We start from the raw sequence: 18918 nt of genomic DNA on the forward strand, positions 1-18918 counted from the left end.
ATTGTAGGGTGAGAGTTGCATGAACCCTGTTCTGCACAGCCTTCCTGTCCTGCTCGTGCAGGGTGCTGTCTGCCCTTGCAGCTGAGCGGCTGCTGCTCAGGGACCCTGTCTGCTGCTGCTTGCTCAATCAAGCATATTCATAATTACCATCATTGGCATTACTTTATACGACATTCCTGGGTTTTGTATTATTTGGAAATTAAGCTCTTAAACTTGTGCATAATTGTATTTTCATGGTTTCTGTTGCTGCACCTGGGTTGAGGCACGTATTAGCTTTTTTCCTTTATTTTAAAGCTAATATTCTCAACAGCCTACTTGCACCGCCATTTAACTTTTGCTAGTCATGGTGGTGCTTTTCAGGTATTCTTTCAGCAGTGGTTTTAAACAAAAATCAAATTTGTTTTTTCAAGTAACTGAGAAACAAGTCTTACATATTTTTTCAATGTGAATGTTGGATTTGTGGGGATTGTGGGTTTTGTTTGTTCACAATTTTTAAAATCACATTGTTTCCCCTTGCTTATAATGTCCCAATGATGTTTCACAACTGGTACAAATTTTACTGAGAGCTCTCAGGTGTTGTTTTACTTATTTATTTCAGCCAGTTACATTCCACTGTTTTATTTCCTCTTCTGATATTCCCATAACTTACTCACTTTCTTCCTTGACCTTATATTAGTTTCTTTCTTTCTTTCTCTCTTTCTTTCCTCTCTCTCTTTCTCTCTTTCTTTCATCCAGCTCATGTTTATTTTCTTCTTTAACTCTCCCTTCACATTTGTGTATTTTTCTTTAGAAATCTCATGTGCATCTCCCTGCTAAGCAGTCACTTGACATATGGCCAAAAATTCTACTTCTGTTCGATGCTCTATGTGTTAATGCAAACCTAGATGTGTATTTCACACATCTCTATGTTCAAAGTAGCCATTCCTGAAGTAATTGCTCAGAAGTGGGCATGTTGGAAAAAAAACCTATTTCTTTCTTAGAAGTTCCTGATCTACATTTCATTTCCTGTTTACATTTATGCTGTGATTGTGGTTTGATTATAAGCTTTTATTCCCCAATTCACCATGAATCTTTGTTTTGTAGAAGTGTCACTAGTTGCTTTATGAACTGTAATCTGAAAATACTGAAGATAAAGATGGAATAAACCACTGTCTTAAATCACCTTTTCTGTTACTGTAGGTAGTGGTTTATGTCAAAAGCATCAGTGGATGATAAGATGTGACTGTAGCTATAATTGCTTTCTGCATCAGTCGAATTATACAGAATTTTTCACAGAAATATAAAGTGATGTTGTTTTGCAGATGCTTATAAATAGAATATTAGATCAGCCATTTATAAGAAGGGTATTCTTTTATTCAGGGCTTTCCTCCTGTTTTATGGTAGCGGAGTCAGATAGAAAGACAACAATTCATTTTATTGTGCATTCTTGCCTTTGTTAAACAGCCTAAACAATCTTTATTTTTTAGCCCTATGAAGGCTTTGGCCTGGTGAGCAGTGTATGATGGGAGCGAGATTGGGCTCAAACCTCTGTCCTGGGAACATCTGCACTGAACAGCACAATTGGACCTTATTCTTCCTGTGTCTCTCCCCAAACTGATTGTCAGTTTGACATTGATTTAGTATCATGTAATATCCAGTAACTGAGATAATAGGGCCTTGTATTAGATAAACAAAAAGATTGAAGATTAAAGTATTGAAGTTGGATGTAATCCTAATGTGAATGTCCAAGTCCTCCAAGTGTTTTATTCCAAAGAACAAGCAACACCCACTGGTGGCTGTTACCATCTGGTGTTGAGCTGGTGTAACAGGCTGTGAAGTCAGTTCTGGCAGTGTTGGTTCTCTGGATCATTTCTCGGCATACTGATGATTAAACTAATGGAAGTGTAGTAACACTTCTTATTAAATCTTAATTAAATTTGGTCATAATACTCCTAGTAAAATAACTAGCCTCAAATTTTACAAGCTAGTTTTGATCTAAGAATGTACTACTGGTAAATAACTGCTGACTGCCTAGGATTTCTAGGATTTATTGATTTTTTAAAAAATCTGACTAGTGTTCAAGCGTTCTCCATAATAGCAATTGCTGAGTAAGATTTTATGGCACATTATGCAGGTAGTGAGACACCAGAATTTTGTGTGCAGCCACTGGTGAATGCCAGAGTATTTTTGTGCATCAGGCATCGCTGCCCAGGGCCCACAGCTTCTGGCACCAACCAGTCTTTGGGGCTGAGCTGGTGCTCCTTGGCATGTTCCCACTGGATTTGCTCCAGGCTCTTTCATGGATTTCTGTGGCAAGAATTTACCTTTCAGGTGTTACCTTTAAACATAACCTCCATTGCCCACTCTGCTTCCTCAGAGAGGTTTAGCTGGGATATTAGGGAAAGTTCTTCATGGAAGGGCTGTCCAGCCCTGGCACAGCTGCCCAGGACAGGGTGGGGTCCCCATCCCTGGAGGGGTTTAAAAGCCGTGTGGATGTGTCACTTTGGGATGGTGGGGCAGTGCTGGCCTTGTGCTGGGGGAGCAGCTGGGCTCCGTGGTCTCAGAGGGCTCTTCCAACCCAAACCAATCTGTGGTTCTGTATTGCATCTTTGCTGCTTGCTTAAGATGATAACTGAATGCTTAATATTTCTGTTAAAATAATGTTGATTCAGTGTCCTCATCTTTGTCCTTTTTCTTCCAGGCTCTTTTTCCTTTCCTTTTCTAGGAGCATTGCTGTGCTTCCTTTGCCTTTCCTTATAACACTGTCATTTGTCTCTACAGTTCATCTGGCATTCTTGGAACTGAAGTTAGCTTAAGAGGCAAATATTTAGATATTAGTTTACTAAGAAAAAATATAGAAATTTGCAGCAACTACTGTTCATAGTACACAGACAGGGATGAAATTCAGCTCAGCCTTTTACATCTTTAATCTGTATTGATTACAGGCCCTTAAGGCAAGGGTAGCTATCCACTGGATACTGCAGCACAGTGGCACAGTATTTCTATTCTTCAGAGTGTACTAGATAATTAAGTAATTTTTCATTAAAATAGGTTGGAACATATGTTTGAAAAATTAGAGTTGTAGAGCTACATCAAAACTTTCAGGTAAAAAAATTCTCAGAGATTTATATTAGCATTCTGTTCATTGTGTTTGGGAGATGATACCTGTCTGCCAGTAAACTGATTGTTTGGTCCTCCATTAGTATGTAAGAGGAAATGATCATTATTGAGTTTGCAGGAAACTTGCATATGAGACGCTGGATTTATCTAAATAATTTATTCTTTCAGATCCTCCGCCCACCAGTGTAAGCAAACCCCAGGTGTCAGAGGGTGTTCACACCAATGCCTATGATATTAGGACAGAAGCAGAGCAAGGGACTCTCTACTCACCAGAGCAGACATCTCTCCATGAAAGTGAGGGTCTGTTGTGTGCATTTTAAATATTAGAATATATTTCTGTATTGACAGTATAAAAATGTAATACAGTTATGAATGCAACAAATAATAAAATTATATAATACTTGGTGAACTTGTCAGATGATTTTATTCTTATGCTGGTTTCATATTTACAGGGTCTGTAGGTAACTCAAGAAGTTCAACACAAATGAATTCTTATTCTGACAGTGGTTACCAGGAAATAAGCAGTTTCCATAACAGCCAAAACTTGAACAAGGCAGAGATCAGACAGCAGCATTCCCTTGGTGGACCCCTCAACAACCATGATGTGGTGAGGAGCTCACGCGCCGAGGGGCAGACGTCAGTCCAGGTACTCTGACCAGTGCACGGTGCACCTCTGGCTGTGCACGGGCTCCAGCAGGGTTTAGAGACAGTAGCTGTTCAGCTGGGCCCCCCTTTGTATGGGCTGGAGTTAATGTTACAAAATTAGTTTTTGTTAAATGCTTTCACTGGTTACAAAGCGGGAATGGCTTGCAGCAGAGACTCCTTTGCTGGGATCAGCACTTGTGATCTGGGTCATTCTCTGGAGCTGAAGTGAAGTAGCACTCCTGACTGCGCAGTATGCTGCTATTATCATATCAAGAAAGTATCACTCACTCAAAATTCATTGTGAAATGGGGGAAAACCTTCCTAGAAGTTAGCCTGTATGCAAGCATAGTTCTTAAATGAAGATGCTACTTGTGTTCCTGTACATTCTGTGGTTTCTAGCTTTTCCCTCCTTTTGCAGTAAGTGGAATGATAGTAAGACAGTAATTGTTAGAATATTTCTGGATTATACCAGAACTCTTTGCATTGTTACTGTTCCTGAATTTCCAGAGTCATTGAGTAGTGAGGAAGAAAAGCATAGGTGAAGATTAATGTAGCAAGCCAAATGAGAATGAGAAACAGGTGGGTTTTTAATGTTAATTTGTCATTTTATATACTAAGAAGCATTGGTTAGAAAAAAGTTACATGGAAACTTGAAGGAATTAAGTTTAGGGTAGAAGGTACACTCCAGCTGCCTGTATATACCGTTAAGTTGTGTGCATTTCCTGCTGACTTCTCTGTCTTACAGGAGAACAATATCCACTCTAAATTATAAAACTCATAAAAGTTTTTGATTTTCAGCAGCCTTCAGCAAATACCAGTACCAACCGTGTGATGAGACGGGTCAGTTCGGTGCCATCCAGAGCGCAGTCTCCCTCCTACGTGGTCAGCACGAGCATGTCCCCGTCGCGGGGGTCGCTGCGGACGTCTCTGGGGAGCGGGTACGGCTCGCCCGGCGTTGCTGAGCAGAGGTCGCTGCCTTCCCACGCGTACTCCTCCACCACGCTGCCCGTGCAGCGCGCGGGCTCCCCGTACGCCGCGCACAGGCCTGCCTCCCCCTCGGCCGTGCGCCGCGTCGGCTCGCTCACCTCGCGGCAGGCAAACCCCAGCAGCGGCTCTGCCACCTACCAGACCGCGGGCAGAGTCGGCTCTCCGCTTGCCCTCACTGATGTGCAAACCCGAGTGGGTTCTCCATCCCAAACTCAGCTGGGATCCTCCTCCCCGAAGCGCTCTGGCATGACGGCAGTTCCACAGCACTTGGGGACGACGCTGCAGAGGACAATTCATGACATGGAACAGTACGGCCAGCAGTACGATATCTATGAGAGGATGGTCCCCCCACGGCCAGATAGCCTCACAGGTGAGTAACGGGCACAGACCACAGCTGTAGAAAACCCAGAATGCAGTCCTGGTGTTGTAGCACTGGGGCACAATGGCAGTGCTGGTGTCAGGTCAGTTGAAAACACTGATGTCAAACATTGTGTCAGTTGCAAGTTCCTCATGAATACTGGCTTTATGATTATTAACTGCTAGACATGCATTGAATTAAATCCTATTATTTAAGTTGCTAAATGAAATTCTTAGTCTTACAAAGGCATGTCAGCATTTTTAGAGATAAAGTACATTTAAATGTGTGTGCAGGCTAAACATATAGTAAAGCATACTAGCCTGGAACTAATTTTATGTCTAGTTCGTTCCTAAAATATCTAGCATATTACCACTGAATATTAGGGATTTTTTCCACTGATATTTCTAGACTATCTTATACTGCAAGTTAAATATAGGGTAACCATTTTAATACTAGCTTAAAATAGAGCCCTAAAAGGTAGAATCTATTCATCTGAGAGGTAGTTCTTGTTAACGTGCTTTACATTTGAAGTTTTGTGTGTTACTGATTTTGTTCTGACCTTCATCTGAATGAGCACAGACAAGGTGATTTTCCAATTAGACCATGTGCCCTTTGAAACAGATGGCAATTTCTAGTTTTTCTTTTGAACCATTATAGTGCAGGAAACTCCAAAATGCTCTAATCCTCAGTAAAAGATAAAATGTGTCTTCTCCCTCACCTCTGTCGCAAGACTTAATAATATGCCAATTTGATAAGGGGTTGGAATGAGTTTGATGGGAAAGGCCCTGCTGCCCTCTTTGCCTGCTCAAGTCCTCTCTTCTCACCACGTGTAGGTGTGTTTTCTTAGTGATGGCCCAAAGCTTTCCTTGCAGACGCTGTGGCAGAGTAGGTCTGGCATTTTGGGAGGGGAGAATACACAGATGAAGGATACATTTTGTTACACATCACTACTCCAATGTACTTTTGAAGTTGTTCTGTAATCTCCATCATTTCATCATACTTGCTTAGCTCATTTCACATGTTCTGCTGCTTTGATAACTACCAGAACTTTAGTGTCTGCAGTGGTAATGCCAAAGTTGACAAAGTTTTATACATTTTGTATGAAATACTAACTATATAGCAAGGTGAAAAATATGAATCCAGCTGCAGCATAGCAGCATATATACTCACATCATGGACTATTAAAACCTTTATAGTGATTTTTCTCCATGTACTTACATTTCTGCTGCCACTATCAAGCTCTTACTGCTACGGACTGTTTCAATCTCAGGATTACAACCCCTTTAGGCTGTGTCCTCTGTCATGACAGGATTTCTGTCAGGTCCATACTTACCCTGTTATTGCTGAATCTGTGCACCATGCGTGCTGACTCAGCTTTTATTCTCTGTGGTTTAGACTGTAAATGATACCAAAAAATTAAGTCAGAAAATTTCAAGTTGTTAGTGCATGGACAAAACTTTTGGTGAAGGAAATGCTGCTTTGTCAGCGAGCCTTTCAGTATGGGCCATTTAATGTACTGGTAGGTTTAAACACCACCTTTTCTTGGCTAAAGGAAGAAAGATTCAGTCCTGGGAGCTCTGTTGCTTTGCTGAAGAAGGGCCACGCAGGCATGTCCCTGTGCTTGGTTGCAGGCCTGAGGAGTTCGTACGCGAGCCAGCACAGCCAGCTGGGGCAGGAGCTGCGCTCGGCGGTGTCCCCGGACATGCACATCACCCCCATCTACGAGGGCAGGACGTTCTACAGCCCCGTGTACCGCAGCCCCAACCACGGCACCATCGAGCTGCACCACGGCTCCCAGGCCGCCCTGTTCCGCACCGGCTCCGGTGGGTGACGGCCTCGGCTCCTCCGAGCCCGCTGTTCCGGGGCACGGGGAGCAGGGGGAAGGACTGCAGGGTATCAATTAATGCAGACAGAAGCTAGGATGGAAGGACTTTAAAAACCTGCAGGAATTAAAAGGCTCTTGCGATGTTTGCAGGGAATGCTTGGGGCTATACATCACTGTCAGGCTGGGGTCAGAGTGTTTTCTGTTTGATGGCACATGCACGGGTACATCCCAGATAAGTGTGTTCATGACACACAGAATTTATTGCTTCCTCTCTTGCATTCTCTGTGCATCTCTCTCTTAAGAACTGAGTTGGTTCATGGGGTTTTTTTATTCATCAATACAGTAAAACAAGAGCTTGCCTCTAAAATTACCTACTGCATCTTTCACTGTAAAAATACTGTTTTACCCAACTTCTCAACAAAGCATAATGGTAAATGCTACAGCTGAGGATTGTCTATTGAAACCAAAATATTCCTCCAGTATCTCACAGAAGTGCCACTCATGTATTATGAAGAGCATAGGCATTAGATTAGTATTAGGATTTATTTTCTGTAGAGAGAAATGTAATGCATGTTGCAATGCAGTTTGTTCTTTAAGGTTGATTAATAATCTGTATAGTGGTTTCCAAAAACTCTTAAAATATTAGAGTGATTTAGTTAAGTAACTCTCCAGAAGTATTTATAGAGAACTGTCCGATTCATATGCCATGTTTTCACACACTTGAAAATGCCTTTTTAATGTTTGCTAATGTAACTGCAATACTAAGAGAATAGTGCTGAAGGAGCAACCAGCTTTTGCAATTCTCCTGCTTTCCACAACCTAGAATAAATGGAGTTTGTCAGGATGTGGCAATGAAAAAATATAACTAGAAACTGGAATTCTTTGTTTACTTGTCCACTTAATACCACTTTCCTTGGAAGAACAAGAGCCACCACAACAGCTCTGTTCAAACTGCAAGACACACGTTCTTGTTCCTGAACCTCTCAGTTTCATCTTTGCAATGATCCACATGTTACCTTTTGTCAGGGGAAGTATACGTGTAGTTAGGAAAAGCAAACTATCATATAAATAATATGAATTTTTGTTTACTTTTTTTTTTTGGTACAGTTGGAGAATTGATATGAACTTTGAAAACATTTTACGCACAGATTTCTGCTTGTTGGCATGGGATGCATTTCCTACTTTAAATATTTTTTGAGGGAAGCTGAGGCACGAGTCTGATCCCACCAAACCTTTCATTCTGTAACTAACCTCTCCATTTCCATGGGACACTGAGAAATTGCTCCATGAAATCTGGCATCAACTTGCAACGTGGAGCACAGTACACATTTTCAAGACTGATGGTTTTTTTGCTTGCACTGTTAAGTAGGTGTCACCCCTTCTCTTCAGCAGGCATTGTTACCTGGTTGTTCTTGACACTGTTTTATCCTAGGCATGGGTAACCTGCAGCGATCCTCCAGCCAGCGTAGCACCCTCACATACCAAAGAAACACCTACGGGCTGCCCACGGCGGCCGCGCTGGCGGAGCCGCTGCGGGCGGTGCCCTTCCGGCTGCCCGAGCCCGGCTACGGCCGCCTGCACCCCGACGGCGGCACCACGCGCTCGCCCTCCATCGACAGCATCCACAAGGACCCCAGGCAAGTCCTTCCCAGTCAGCCCGGCTCGTGTAAACACATCTCCGCCTTTATTGCCGAAACAGCAAACACGGGCTGCTTCTTGCACTGAGAAAAAACAGCTGTTACACGTTTTGTTATTGCATTTTTCTTTCATGTTTGTTTTTATGGAGAAATTATTACAGGGAACGCAACTTTGATGAGATTTGACTGGATTATTGAAAATATTTTTTAGTAACCTCTAACACTGTAGTGAGTTTTCTTTTTCTATGAATGGGAATTGGGGCTTGAAAATTCAAAAGTACAGACCTAATTTATTTGAATGAATTTTTTATGAACAGCTTGCTTAGATTTCAAAACAAAATAAGTGTTAAAACTATTTATAAATGTGCCGTTTTGAAAGTGAACACACGTATTTCTGCAATAGTTACTGGTTTGATGTTGCAGATATCTGTGCACACTGTGAGCCTCTGACAAGCGTAGTATCGTCACTGTTATTTACTCTGGACACTGCGCTAAAACCTTGTATTTCACTTGGGAGTATCAAAGCCCTGGCCGTGCACAGCTTGGAAGGACTTATGTGCATATTCAGTGTGGATTTGGAATTAGTAGGAATTTCAGTCCCTCCTTGGATTGCTGGTTCACTGAGAAACCAGCTCATCCTGGAGGAGCTGGGCTGAGCTGTGCCTCCAGGACTGTCCTGGGGACATGGTGGGAGATTTTGGGAGATTTTTTATAGGTTGAAATGTTTGAGTTGATGTTACTTTAGTGATTATTTGTATTTGTGTGGTCCATAAGCCAACTGAAGCACATGGATATAGTGTTCCTTTTCCAGTTGGAAAACTAAAAGGTGATGTGACCCACTGCTATCCCATTATACCTGGGTTTCCTTCTAGCCCTCTTGCTCCAGAAAAAAGCACATTGTTGGAAAGCCATTAAGATGCTGCAGTATTCGTACTTGGTAAACCCCCATCCTTTGTGAGTAATGCCTTCTCTCCGTGTGCTGTCCACTGAAGGGAGTTTGCGTGGCGAGATCCGGAGCTGCCGGAGGTCATCCACATGCTCCAGCACCAGTTCCCGTCGGTGCAGGCCAACGCAGCTGCCTATCTGCAGCACCTCTGCTTTGGGGATAACAAAGTGAAAACAGAGGTAGGTGCTGCTGGGGCTGCTCCTCCAGGGCAGCGGTACCAGGAAAACTAGGCCTCTTGCCTCTTCCCTTTTTCTTCATCATGACACCGTATTTGTGACCCTCCTGTGTTCCTGTGCCTACCAGGTGGATGCTAATACTGAAGTGCCTGGGGGTTGTAATTATGCACACTCAGATTCTTCCTGTCATAAGAGCTGCATGGAAATTCTATGGAAATCTTTTACCTTAAAGTTGTCATCCAGCAGAACTCTAAAGTAGATTTGCCAGAGCCTGGCTATGTGTAACCTGTTGGTGACTGGAGACAAGAACAACCAGGAGCTCTGGAGTGCTTTCACTGGTTTTTATCAAGATGTTTTAAGGCATCCTAGGGAATGAGTGAGCTGCCAGGCAAAGGAAAGGAGCCCAATCCTAGAGAAACATGGAGGAAACTGTTTATGCCACTGTGATGTGGCAGCAGAATACATCTGGGTGAACATTCAGATTGTTATTGAAATCTCTTGAAACTTTGCATTCGAAGATCTGCTGTTTTTGCAAAGCAGATGTGACCTGTTAATTTGAGGGAATTTGCCTTTTTGTTTGCATGATCTATGTGTGTGTGCTAGATGTTATTTTCAGTATAAATTTTATTTATGTTAATAAAATGTTGGTGCAACTTTTGTAAGAAGATAGCCCACATAATTCACTGTTGCTGGGAGATGAAGAGGTGGTAGTTTTGATGATCTGGTGACGATCACAGTGATAATCAGCTCTTATTTCCAATATTCCCTAAAAACATATTCTGGTGCATAGGAAATTACTTTTAAAACTGGAAACAAAATGCAATAACGATCTCTGAACACAGCAAGTGTCTGAAAAAGACCCTCAGCCTTTGCAGTGGGGTGGAGGGAGAGGTTCAGTCCCCTGTAGCAATCAAGTCAATAAGGTTCAGCAGCTGCTTCTTCTGGAAGTAGAAAGGGAAGTACTGTTCTCATAAAAACAAAAGCCTTTTACATCTGTAGAGTGAGGTGGGTGAGATCAGTGGGTGCTGATGGTCCTGACATTCCACTTTCCAGGTCTGTAGGCTAGGAGGTATCAAGCACCTGGTGGATCTCCTGGATCACAGAGTCCTGGAGGTTCAGAAGAATGCCTGTGGTGCATTGAGGAACCTCGTTTACGGAAAGTCCACTGATGAGAACAAAATAGCCATGAAGAACGTGGGAGGGATACCTGCCCTTCTGCGGCTGCTGAGGAAGTCAGTCGATGGCGAGGTCAAAGAGCTGGTGACAGGTAAGCTTGGAAGGGAAATTAGCAGAGAGCTGTAATGCAAGGTACTCTTCTGGACACTTATCTTGATCAGTTAAAATAGCACAGAGTGTAGAGTCATTGGGAGAAGTGAATGCTGAGGTAGTTGCACTAAAGCTCCACTTAGGATGCATTTTCCCTCATATGAGTCTCCTGCACACACAGCAGGTATTTCTTTATTGATTCTGAACATTCGTTTTATTACAGGCTTTTTTTATCTTTTCTTGACAACAGTTTTAAATAAGATCTTGCAGAATTCATAAGATGGATCCAAACTACGTAAATGTGTATGGCATTTAATCTGAATTATGACCAAGGATGACTTCTTCAGAAAAATTATTTAAGCAGTGTTTAATGATGAAAAAGAAGATTCAATGCTATGTTGAGCATGTTATTTGTATATACAGTTCTACTGGTAATTTATGTCAGGTTTCATACTTCTGTATCTGAATGTCATGTATGGAGACTTTCCCTGGCAGGGGACTAGGGATCTCTGCCCGAGGATAAAAGATGGATAGCAGTTCCATGCAGCTAATGGGTGGATTGGACATGCTCTGGACTAGTTGCTGTTGTTTCCAGGAAGAAAGTTTCCGTAGGATTTTTATATCCTTTCTTGTATGTTCAGCTCTGCTCCTTAGTACCTGATATCCCTGGTATGTGGTGTGAGGTAGCAGGAATGTCAGGGCAAACCTTATCATTGGCAAAAAACCAAACCAAAGCCATGCCATTCTCCACTGGTCACTTTGTTCACCTTGCTTTCCTCCTTTTTGGATGCTGGCTCTCCACGTTCTGCCTGCTCTAGAATCACATCACATATTTAAAGTAATGTCTTTTAAGTTGTCAGTGTTGCTTCATGTTTGTTTGCCAAGGCTCTGCTGACTTTTCTGCTCTGGAAATGTCTTCTAAGGGGTTCTCTGGAACTTGTCTTCGTGTGATGCCGTGAAGATGACAATCATTAGAGATGCTCTGTCCACGCTGACAAACACTGTGATAGTGCCCCACTCGGGATGGAACAGCTCCTCCTTTGATGACGATCATAAAATTAAATTTCAGACTTCCCTCGTTCTGCGCAATACAACAGGATGCCTGAGGTATTTGCTCTTCTAGAATACTCCCTTTTAAAGAGTAATCATGTTATCCAGCAGGTCTTTCTTGTATTGTAATTTTAAAGACAAAAGGAATTGTTTTAGTTTATAAATTACAGAGTTCCATCATGTAGACAGCTTTTCCAATTGTCCTTTTTTCCTAATAGAAAAATATTAAAATTACCAAGTTAGTCACTAAGAGTTGCTAACCAATTACTAATCAGCTGCATAAAAACCTTCTGCAGACTGTCTAATAAGTGATTATCTGTAAGTCCTTACATACACCGTGCTCCTTTGTCATTCCAACTTTCAGGAACCTGAGCTCCGCTGGGGAAGAGGCGCGAAAGCAGATGAGGTCCTGCGAAGGACTGGTGGATTCGCTGCTCTATGTGATCCACACCTGTGTGAACACCTCAGATTATGATAGCAAGGTGTGTGCATGTCTCATCTACAGATACTTTAGTGCTAAACTGTGTGTCTGATCTTGGGGCTTTGTACAGCTCAGCAGAACATGGTGATGTCCTCAGCTCAACTGGCCTCACTCCCAGACCCAGGTTACTGAGGCACAGCCAAACTCAGCTGTGTGCACAGGGTCACCTCTTGTTTTCAGTGCTACTGTATCTGTTTCTTAATGAAACAGTAATAAGCTCTTATGCCTTTCATTTTCAGAATACTAAAGAATAAGCCACTATAGCAGAGACCACTCTTATAAATACTGTCAGATTTGAGAGAGATTGCATTTTCCCAAAGAAGCAGCCACAACACAGCCCAAGGCTCAGCATCAGAGTTTAGCACTTGTGCTCCCAGTGCCTTTTCTTCTCTACTGAACTGGTTTGATTTGGTTTGTGTCTGTGTGAGGAAGAGCTGGTGACGTTGTGTCTCTCTGGTTTGGTTCAGACAGTGGAGAATTGTGTGTGCACCTTGAGGAACCTTTCCTATCGTTTGGAACTGGAGGTACCTCAGGCACGGCTGCTGGGAATCAATGAACTGGATGACTTGTTGGGAAAAGAGTCACCCAGCAAAGACTCAGAGCCAAGCTGCTGGGGGAAGAAAAAGAAGAAGAAAAAAAAAACTTCCCAGGAGGATCAGGTTTGTATTTTCAATGTACTGCAAATACCTCAGATGGGTTTGGCTCGTGGTGGGGGAGGACACAGCTTGACAAAAACAACCCTACATTGGATGAAAATACAGAGGATTTGTCCAGTTACAAATCTGCATTCCTTTCTCAGTGGGATGGAGTTGGCCCTATCCCAGGATTTTCCAAGTCTCCTAAAGGGGTGGAGATGCTCTGGCACCCATCGGTGGTGAAACCATACCTGACACTCCTGGCAGAGAGCTCCAACCCAGCCACTCTGGAGGGCTCTGCAGGATCACTCCAGAACCTTTCTGCAGGCAATTGGAAGGTATGGGAATTCCGCTCCTTCTCCTCTTTGTAGTCCAGCTGTTTTTTCTAGTAAGACCCTGGAGTGTGTTTGGGGGGACATGCCATTTTCTCGTGTGCATCTGAGCATTCCCCTCTTGTCTGTGCATTAGTGCTCATGTGCTGCAGTCATGTTTCCACAGTGAAAAGCCTTGGCAAGAGCAGGGGCAACAAGAGCCATATGGAAGCTGGCCTTTATTTTAAATAAACAGAAAAAGCTTCTTCCAGCTTCATCTTTTGATCTTATCAGAACAAAACAATTTTCTGGCTTCTTCTAGCTATGAATTCTGGTAGGGAGGTGCTGTTGAAATAAGACCAGGACAAATAAATTTACCTTATTTCCATATTCCATTATTTATTTCTATACATTCTGTCCATTGCATACATAATGTGCTACAAAAGCAGCACATGAGAACACTATATTGTGTCATGTATTTGTTATGGAGAAATTAAAAAACACAGCAAGCATTAATTTCTTCCTTTGCTTGCAGCAAGCCAGCTAAGCCTTTTTCAGTTTGACCATTATGTAATTGGTATTAAAAAAAAAAATACAAGCAAAACCCAACCCCCTTGCTCCCTTTTCAATAATCATCATCTATTCAGATACTTTCTCTCTTTGTAAGAGGAATGAGTGAAAAATGGCAAAGAGCCAGCTCTTTGTAATCACAGGAAAAGCACACATCAAACATGTCCTCTTTTGTTGGAAATGACCAAACATGCTTGAGAGTCCCAGTCCAGCCCGGGGCTGTCTCAGTGGCAGGGCTGTGGAGGGCTGGTGGGTAACCGAGGTTCTGTGTCAGTTCGCAGCCTACATCCGCGCTGCCGTGAGGAAGGAGAAGGGGCTGCCCATCCTCGTGGAGCTGCTGAGGATGGACAACGACAGAGTGGTGTCATCTGTGGCCACTGCCTTAAGGAACATGGCCTTAGACGTCCGGAACAAGGAGCTCATTGGTACGTACAGACTGGCCCCAAGAGAGCCAGAAAAGAGCATCCAGTTGTAAGAATCCAACTCCTTGTAACTGTGGAAATACTCTGAACTTTGCAAGAACCCAAGTGATAGGGCTTTACTGGGAGTCTGTAGACTACTATGCTGGTTTTGTGGCATTCCTCTCTGCTAAAAAGCTTAGGTTGTACTGCCTGATGAGTATTATCTCCCTCGTTCAGGTTTACAGTGGCAGAGAGAGTAGTTTGAGTAAAACATTTTCCTAAAAACACTCTTTCCTGTGGACCATATTTATCAACAGCACCAGGATGTCAGGCCTTGGGTGGGAAATCCACAGTCAGATTGCACTAATGGGACCAGCACACTCGATGTTTCTGTGTCACATCAGTTGTGTCACGTAAATGAGTCCTCCTGACAGCAGCAGCTTTCCAGAGCAATATTGCCACATTAGTGTGCTGCTGGCTACCTTTCATGGGTGGGAGTCAGCTTGGGATGGGAGCCAGCCAAACCAGACAGAAAACCATCAGTGCCAAGGGGGATGGAAACACAGCCCTGCTTCCTTGGAGCTCAGTGCTCACCTGCTTGGGGGGTGCAGGTCTCCCCTGTGTTCCTGGGGGATGCAACGGCTCTGCTGCCATGACAGCCATGCTTTTTTAACAATCCTGAACAGGAAGAGAGGGAAGAAATCTTCCCCAGCAAAACACAGATATAGAGCATCATCTGTGTCTGTGCTGAACTAAGTCATCAACAGAGGTGCTCGCTAGAAAAACTTACTGTCTTTTCAGTTCTAATATTTAACCCCTTAAGCATTCATCTGTGCCTTTTTTATCTATCATTTAAAAACCCAACAAAATGACAGTCAGCTTTCCTGCCTTTCCTGCCCTGAGTTTTCTCAGTCTGTTAGTGTTGAACATGCTTCAGCCTCAGGCTGCTGTGGCTTTAGTGAACCCTGTTAACAAATGATGTGATATAAAAAGTCTCATTTTTGATACAAAAGCATTTTCTGTGTCTAGAATTGTGGGGTCAAGTGTATAACAACTGTTCATAGAGATAGGAGGATCATTATTCTCAAAAAGAGAAATACAGGTGGACAGAACTTGGTTATCTGTTTCTGAAGCTTCTGATCTGGGACATTCAGAGTGTGTTTTCCTGCAGTGCAAATGTTACACATGAGATATGTGTAAAGAGAGAATCCTATTCCATAGCACCAGCCCTGTGCAGGTCAGATTCAGGTGATATTCTCTTGTTAGGATGTTTGTTCCATTCCTGGCAAAACTTTTCAGCTCAGGAATGGTCTTCCACCTGCTCCCTCTCCCTGTCAAAGCTGTACCTCTGAGAGAATTTCTGGCCTCAGACACTCTGAAACAGACCATTGGATAAAACATTGCCAGATGTGAAGCAAGTTCTGCACTACCCCATGCTAGAAATCATCTTTAAGAGCTTCTCTGCTGGTATGGGAAAGGAACAATGGGCTCTCAGAGTCACACTGAAGAAAATGAGAGGTGAGGACTCCAGCAAATCACAACATATGTTGGAACGTGCAGCATGTGGCTGAGCTTGCTAAAGGGTTTGCAATGGCAGGGTATTGCTGCAGACACCGTTGTGGCGATAATTTCCCACTGAGTGTCCTTTTGCCTGTAGAATTCCTTTTTGATTCCTTTTTGTTTCCTTTTTTCCTTTCAGGCATATTATGCAAATAGATACTGAATGACTTTGTGCAAAGCTCCTTCATTATTCACTGTTATGTGCAAATACATGTCTACTATAAAATCAATTAATCATTCAATTAACAGTACAGCCCAAACAGGAAGAAACCTTGACCTTATCTTAGTTACTGTCCCTTGTGTGCAGCTTATCTCTGGCATCAGTCAGCAGCTGGAGCCTGACAGAGCTGAGAGCTGACAGGTAGCAAACAAGCTGAACAGAACATCCAGAACAAAGAATTTCCAGTTACTGTAAGGATTCCTTTAATCCTCCCATAGACGAAGCCCAGCAATGTGCATTGCACTATCAATCATAATAAGTGGCCTAATATTTTTTCTTTAACAATTCTTCTTTCTCCAAATAATTACCATTTTAAATTGTTCCTTTTTTAGTGCAAAATTAGCTTGTCATACTTTTAAGCTAAAAGGAAAAAAAAATTCAAAAATTGTCATGTGGTCTCCCTTGGCTCTGTGTAAAATGTGAATTCTTGCAGGTTTTGGTACTGTGCTGCTTCTCACTGCCTTCAGCTGCAGTTTTATGCTGAGTCCTGCAATGATGAAGGACGGACGTGTGGTTTTGACCTGGTTCTGTGGTGTGTGTTTCCAGGTAAATATGCGATGCGGGACCTGGTCAATCGGCTGCCGGGAGGCAACGGGCCGAGCATCCTGTCGGACGAGACGGTGGCTGCCATCTGCTGCGCCCTGCACGAGGTCACCAGCAAGAACATGGAGAATGCCAAGGCCCTCGCCGACACCGGTGGGATAGAGAAGCTGGTCAACATAACAAAGGGAAGAGGTGACAGGCAAGTAGGCAGCAAAGGTCATACCTGAGCTGTTTGTGTCCATTTGAAATGCTTAAGAATGTGGGAACTGCTTTTTTGAGTGAAAAAAGATCTGCCTTTGCAGTCTGGGTCTGAGAAGCTGTCAGCTGGAGTCTCACTGGGAGGGAGGAGGCACCGGTACCGCTGTCTTGGGCAGTGCTCTCTGTCCCAGGCTTCTGGAGGCTTCTACAGCTGCTCACAGTAACCATGGTCATGGGACCTGTTCACATTCAATGAGTTAGCCAGTCACCTCTTCAACACCTACAAGATTAGGAAAATATTTGGAGCTTTTCCAAGTCAGACTCTGTGGGCACCTTTGTCAGGATGTATCCCAGCAGCTATGAAATGCACCTAGTGCAGCCCTTTGGTCAGTGGGAGGAGAACGTGGCCAGGGGAATGCCCTCGAACAGCGTTGCCAAGCAAGTGCTGGCTGAGGGGAGCTGGTCCTCCCACTCTATCAGGGCTCCAGGGAGGCCAAGAGACAAGTTCTGTGCTGGCACCGTGGTTGTCTAGTGGAAATGAAACCTGTGAGCGTGTGGTGGGTCAGCAGCAACAGGAGACCCCTGTGGCTGGTGGATGGGGCAGCAGGAGCCCCATCTCGTGGTGAGGCTGCTGCTTGGCTGTGCTCACGCTGGTGGTGCAGAGCCTGGTTTGCCCCACAGCAGCAGGTTCAGGCTGTTACAAAGCTCAGGAACACTGTTCTTTTGAAGCGGAATTCAGTGGCTTTCTAACACTGCCATATTCTTCACCTCCTCAGGTCCTCGCTGAAGGTTGTCAAGGCGGCGGCCCAGGTACTCAACACGCTGTGGCAGTACCGCGACCTCCGGAGCATTTACAAAAAGGTAAATTGTAAAATTAGCTTACACTGGAAAACAGTGCCACAAAAACTCCTCATTTACTTATAACTTGCAATTTATTCTGATGTGTTTTTCTTTTTGCCACTCCATAGGATGGATGGAATCAAAGTCACTTTATTACACCAGTATCAACACTGGAACGAGAGAGATTCAAATCCCATCCTTCTCTATCCACAGCCAATCAGCAGATGTCACCTGTCATGCAGTCAGGTCAGTCAGGAAGGGGACTTGCTGTCCCATGTTTTTAACTCAAACACCTCTCTATTTCGTACTAATTCCATTTAAAACACAGAGGTCAGGCTGTTGCTGTTTGGTGTTTGAGCAAAGTACTTCACATGCTCTGAGTGCTCCCTGAACTGTTCCTGCAAAGTGAAATCCTCAATGAATAGAGCTGGACGTTGGTACCAACCATTGCCCGGTTCAGAGCCACTCCTCCTGTGCTGTGTGGGGATAGGGGAGTGGCCTCATGGAACATGGGGACCTCGCAGCATAAACAGCAACACACCCACAGTGAGGAGCTCATTTTCATTCCCAGCTGTGTCATGTTCCATAAGAATGAGCAACCAAACCCTAAACCTTACTTTTCTGACTCCTCCTTGTTTATTTCTCACCTTTGTTCCTTCAATGTGTTCAGTGCTAGGATTTAGATCTTCAAGACAGCTGATACAAAACCTACCTGAAGCCTTCTATTTTGTTTTTGTATGGCATTTTATTTTACCCAATTTACTCTTCTAGAGACTATCTAGAGCAGATCTCTGTTAACACTGAGAAATACCTAGCTACTGTGACTGCTAAGATTGGTGACCAGTTCCTACAACACTCTTGTTTAATTACTTCTTTACATAAAAGTAGCAACCCCCACACATTCCTTTATGACATGGTTGACTTGAAAAACAAGGACTCCACCAGGGATTTGTTTTCCTACAAGAAGTAAACCTGTTGTTGTGTTTGTGCCAGAGTTCCTCTCACCCACCAAGGAAGCAAGTACAGCTTACACTCAGGGAATGACTGGATTCTACCCAAGTGTAAAAGGATATTCTGACACCAACTGTCAAATTTCTATCTCGGCGCTTTCTCTCCCAGGACACACCAGCAGAACAATTGTGTTACTCCAGTTCTTTGAATGACAAGTAG

At 43.5% G+C, this 18918-nt stretch overlaps 1 protein-coding gene across 18 annotated transcripts in view; it reads left to right on the plus strand.

Annotated features, from left to right (window-relative positions):
- PKP4 (plakophilin 4) overlaps positions 1–18918 on the plus strand; it is a 65182-nt gene that overhangs the window by 43207 nt on the left and 3057 nt on the right. For 5 of the 18 annotated variants that reach the window (XM_064435426.1, XM_064435429.1, XM_064435428.1 and 2 more), the window contains 15 exons: positions 3268–3399; positions 3552–3745; positions 4543–5101; positions 6721–6912; positions 8347–8555; positions 9548–9676; positions 10727–10940; positions 11863–12046; positions 12354–12471; positions 12938–13129; positions 13270–13443; positions 14261–14411; positions 16714–16909; positions 17685–17769; positions 17877–17994. In XM_064435426.1, coding sequence (XP_064291496.1) covers positions 3268–3399; positions 3552–3745; positions 4543–5101; positions 6721–6912; positions 8347–8555; positions 9548–9676; positions 10727–10940; positions 11863–12046; positions 12354–12471; positions 12938–13129; positions 13270–13443; positions 14261–14411; positions 16714–16909; positions 17685–17769; positions 17877–17994 — 2847 coding nt within the window. The remainder of the gene's footprint in view (positions 1–3267; positions 3400–3551; positions 3746–4542; positions 5102–6720; positions 6913–8346; positions 8556–9547; positions 9677–10726; positions 10941–11862; positions 12047–12353; positions 12472–12937; positions 13130–13269; positions 13444–14260; positions 14412–16713; positions 16910–17684; positions 17770–17876; positions 17995–18918) is intronic. The other 13 variants (XM_064435433.1, XM_064435438.1, XM_064435439.1 and 10 more) reach the window with 5 other exon arrangements.

Source organism: Passer domesticus, chromosome 10 (genome assembly GCF_036417665.1).
Source record: "Passer domesticus isolate bPasDom1 chromosome 10, bPasDom1.hap1, whole genome shotgun sequence".
NCBI lineage: Eukaryota > Metazoa > Chordata > Aves > Passeriformes > Passeridae > Passer > Passer domesticus.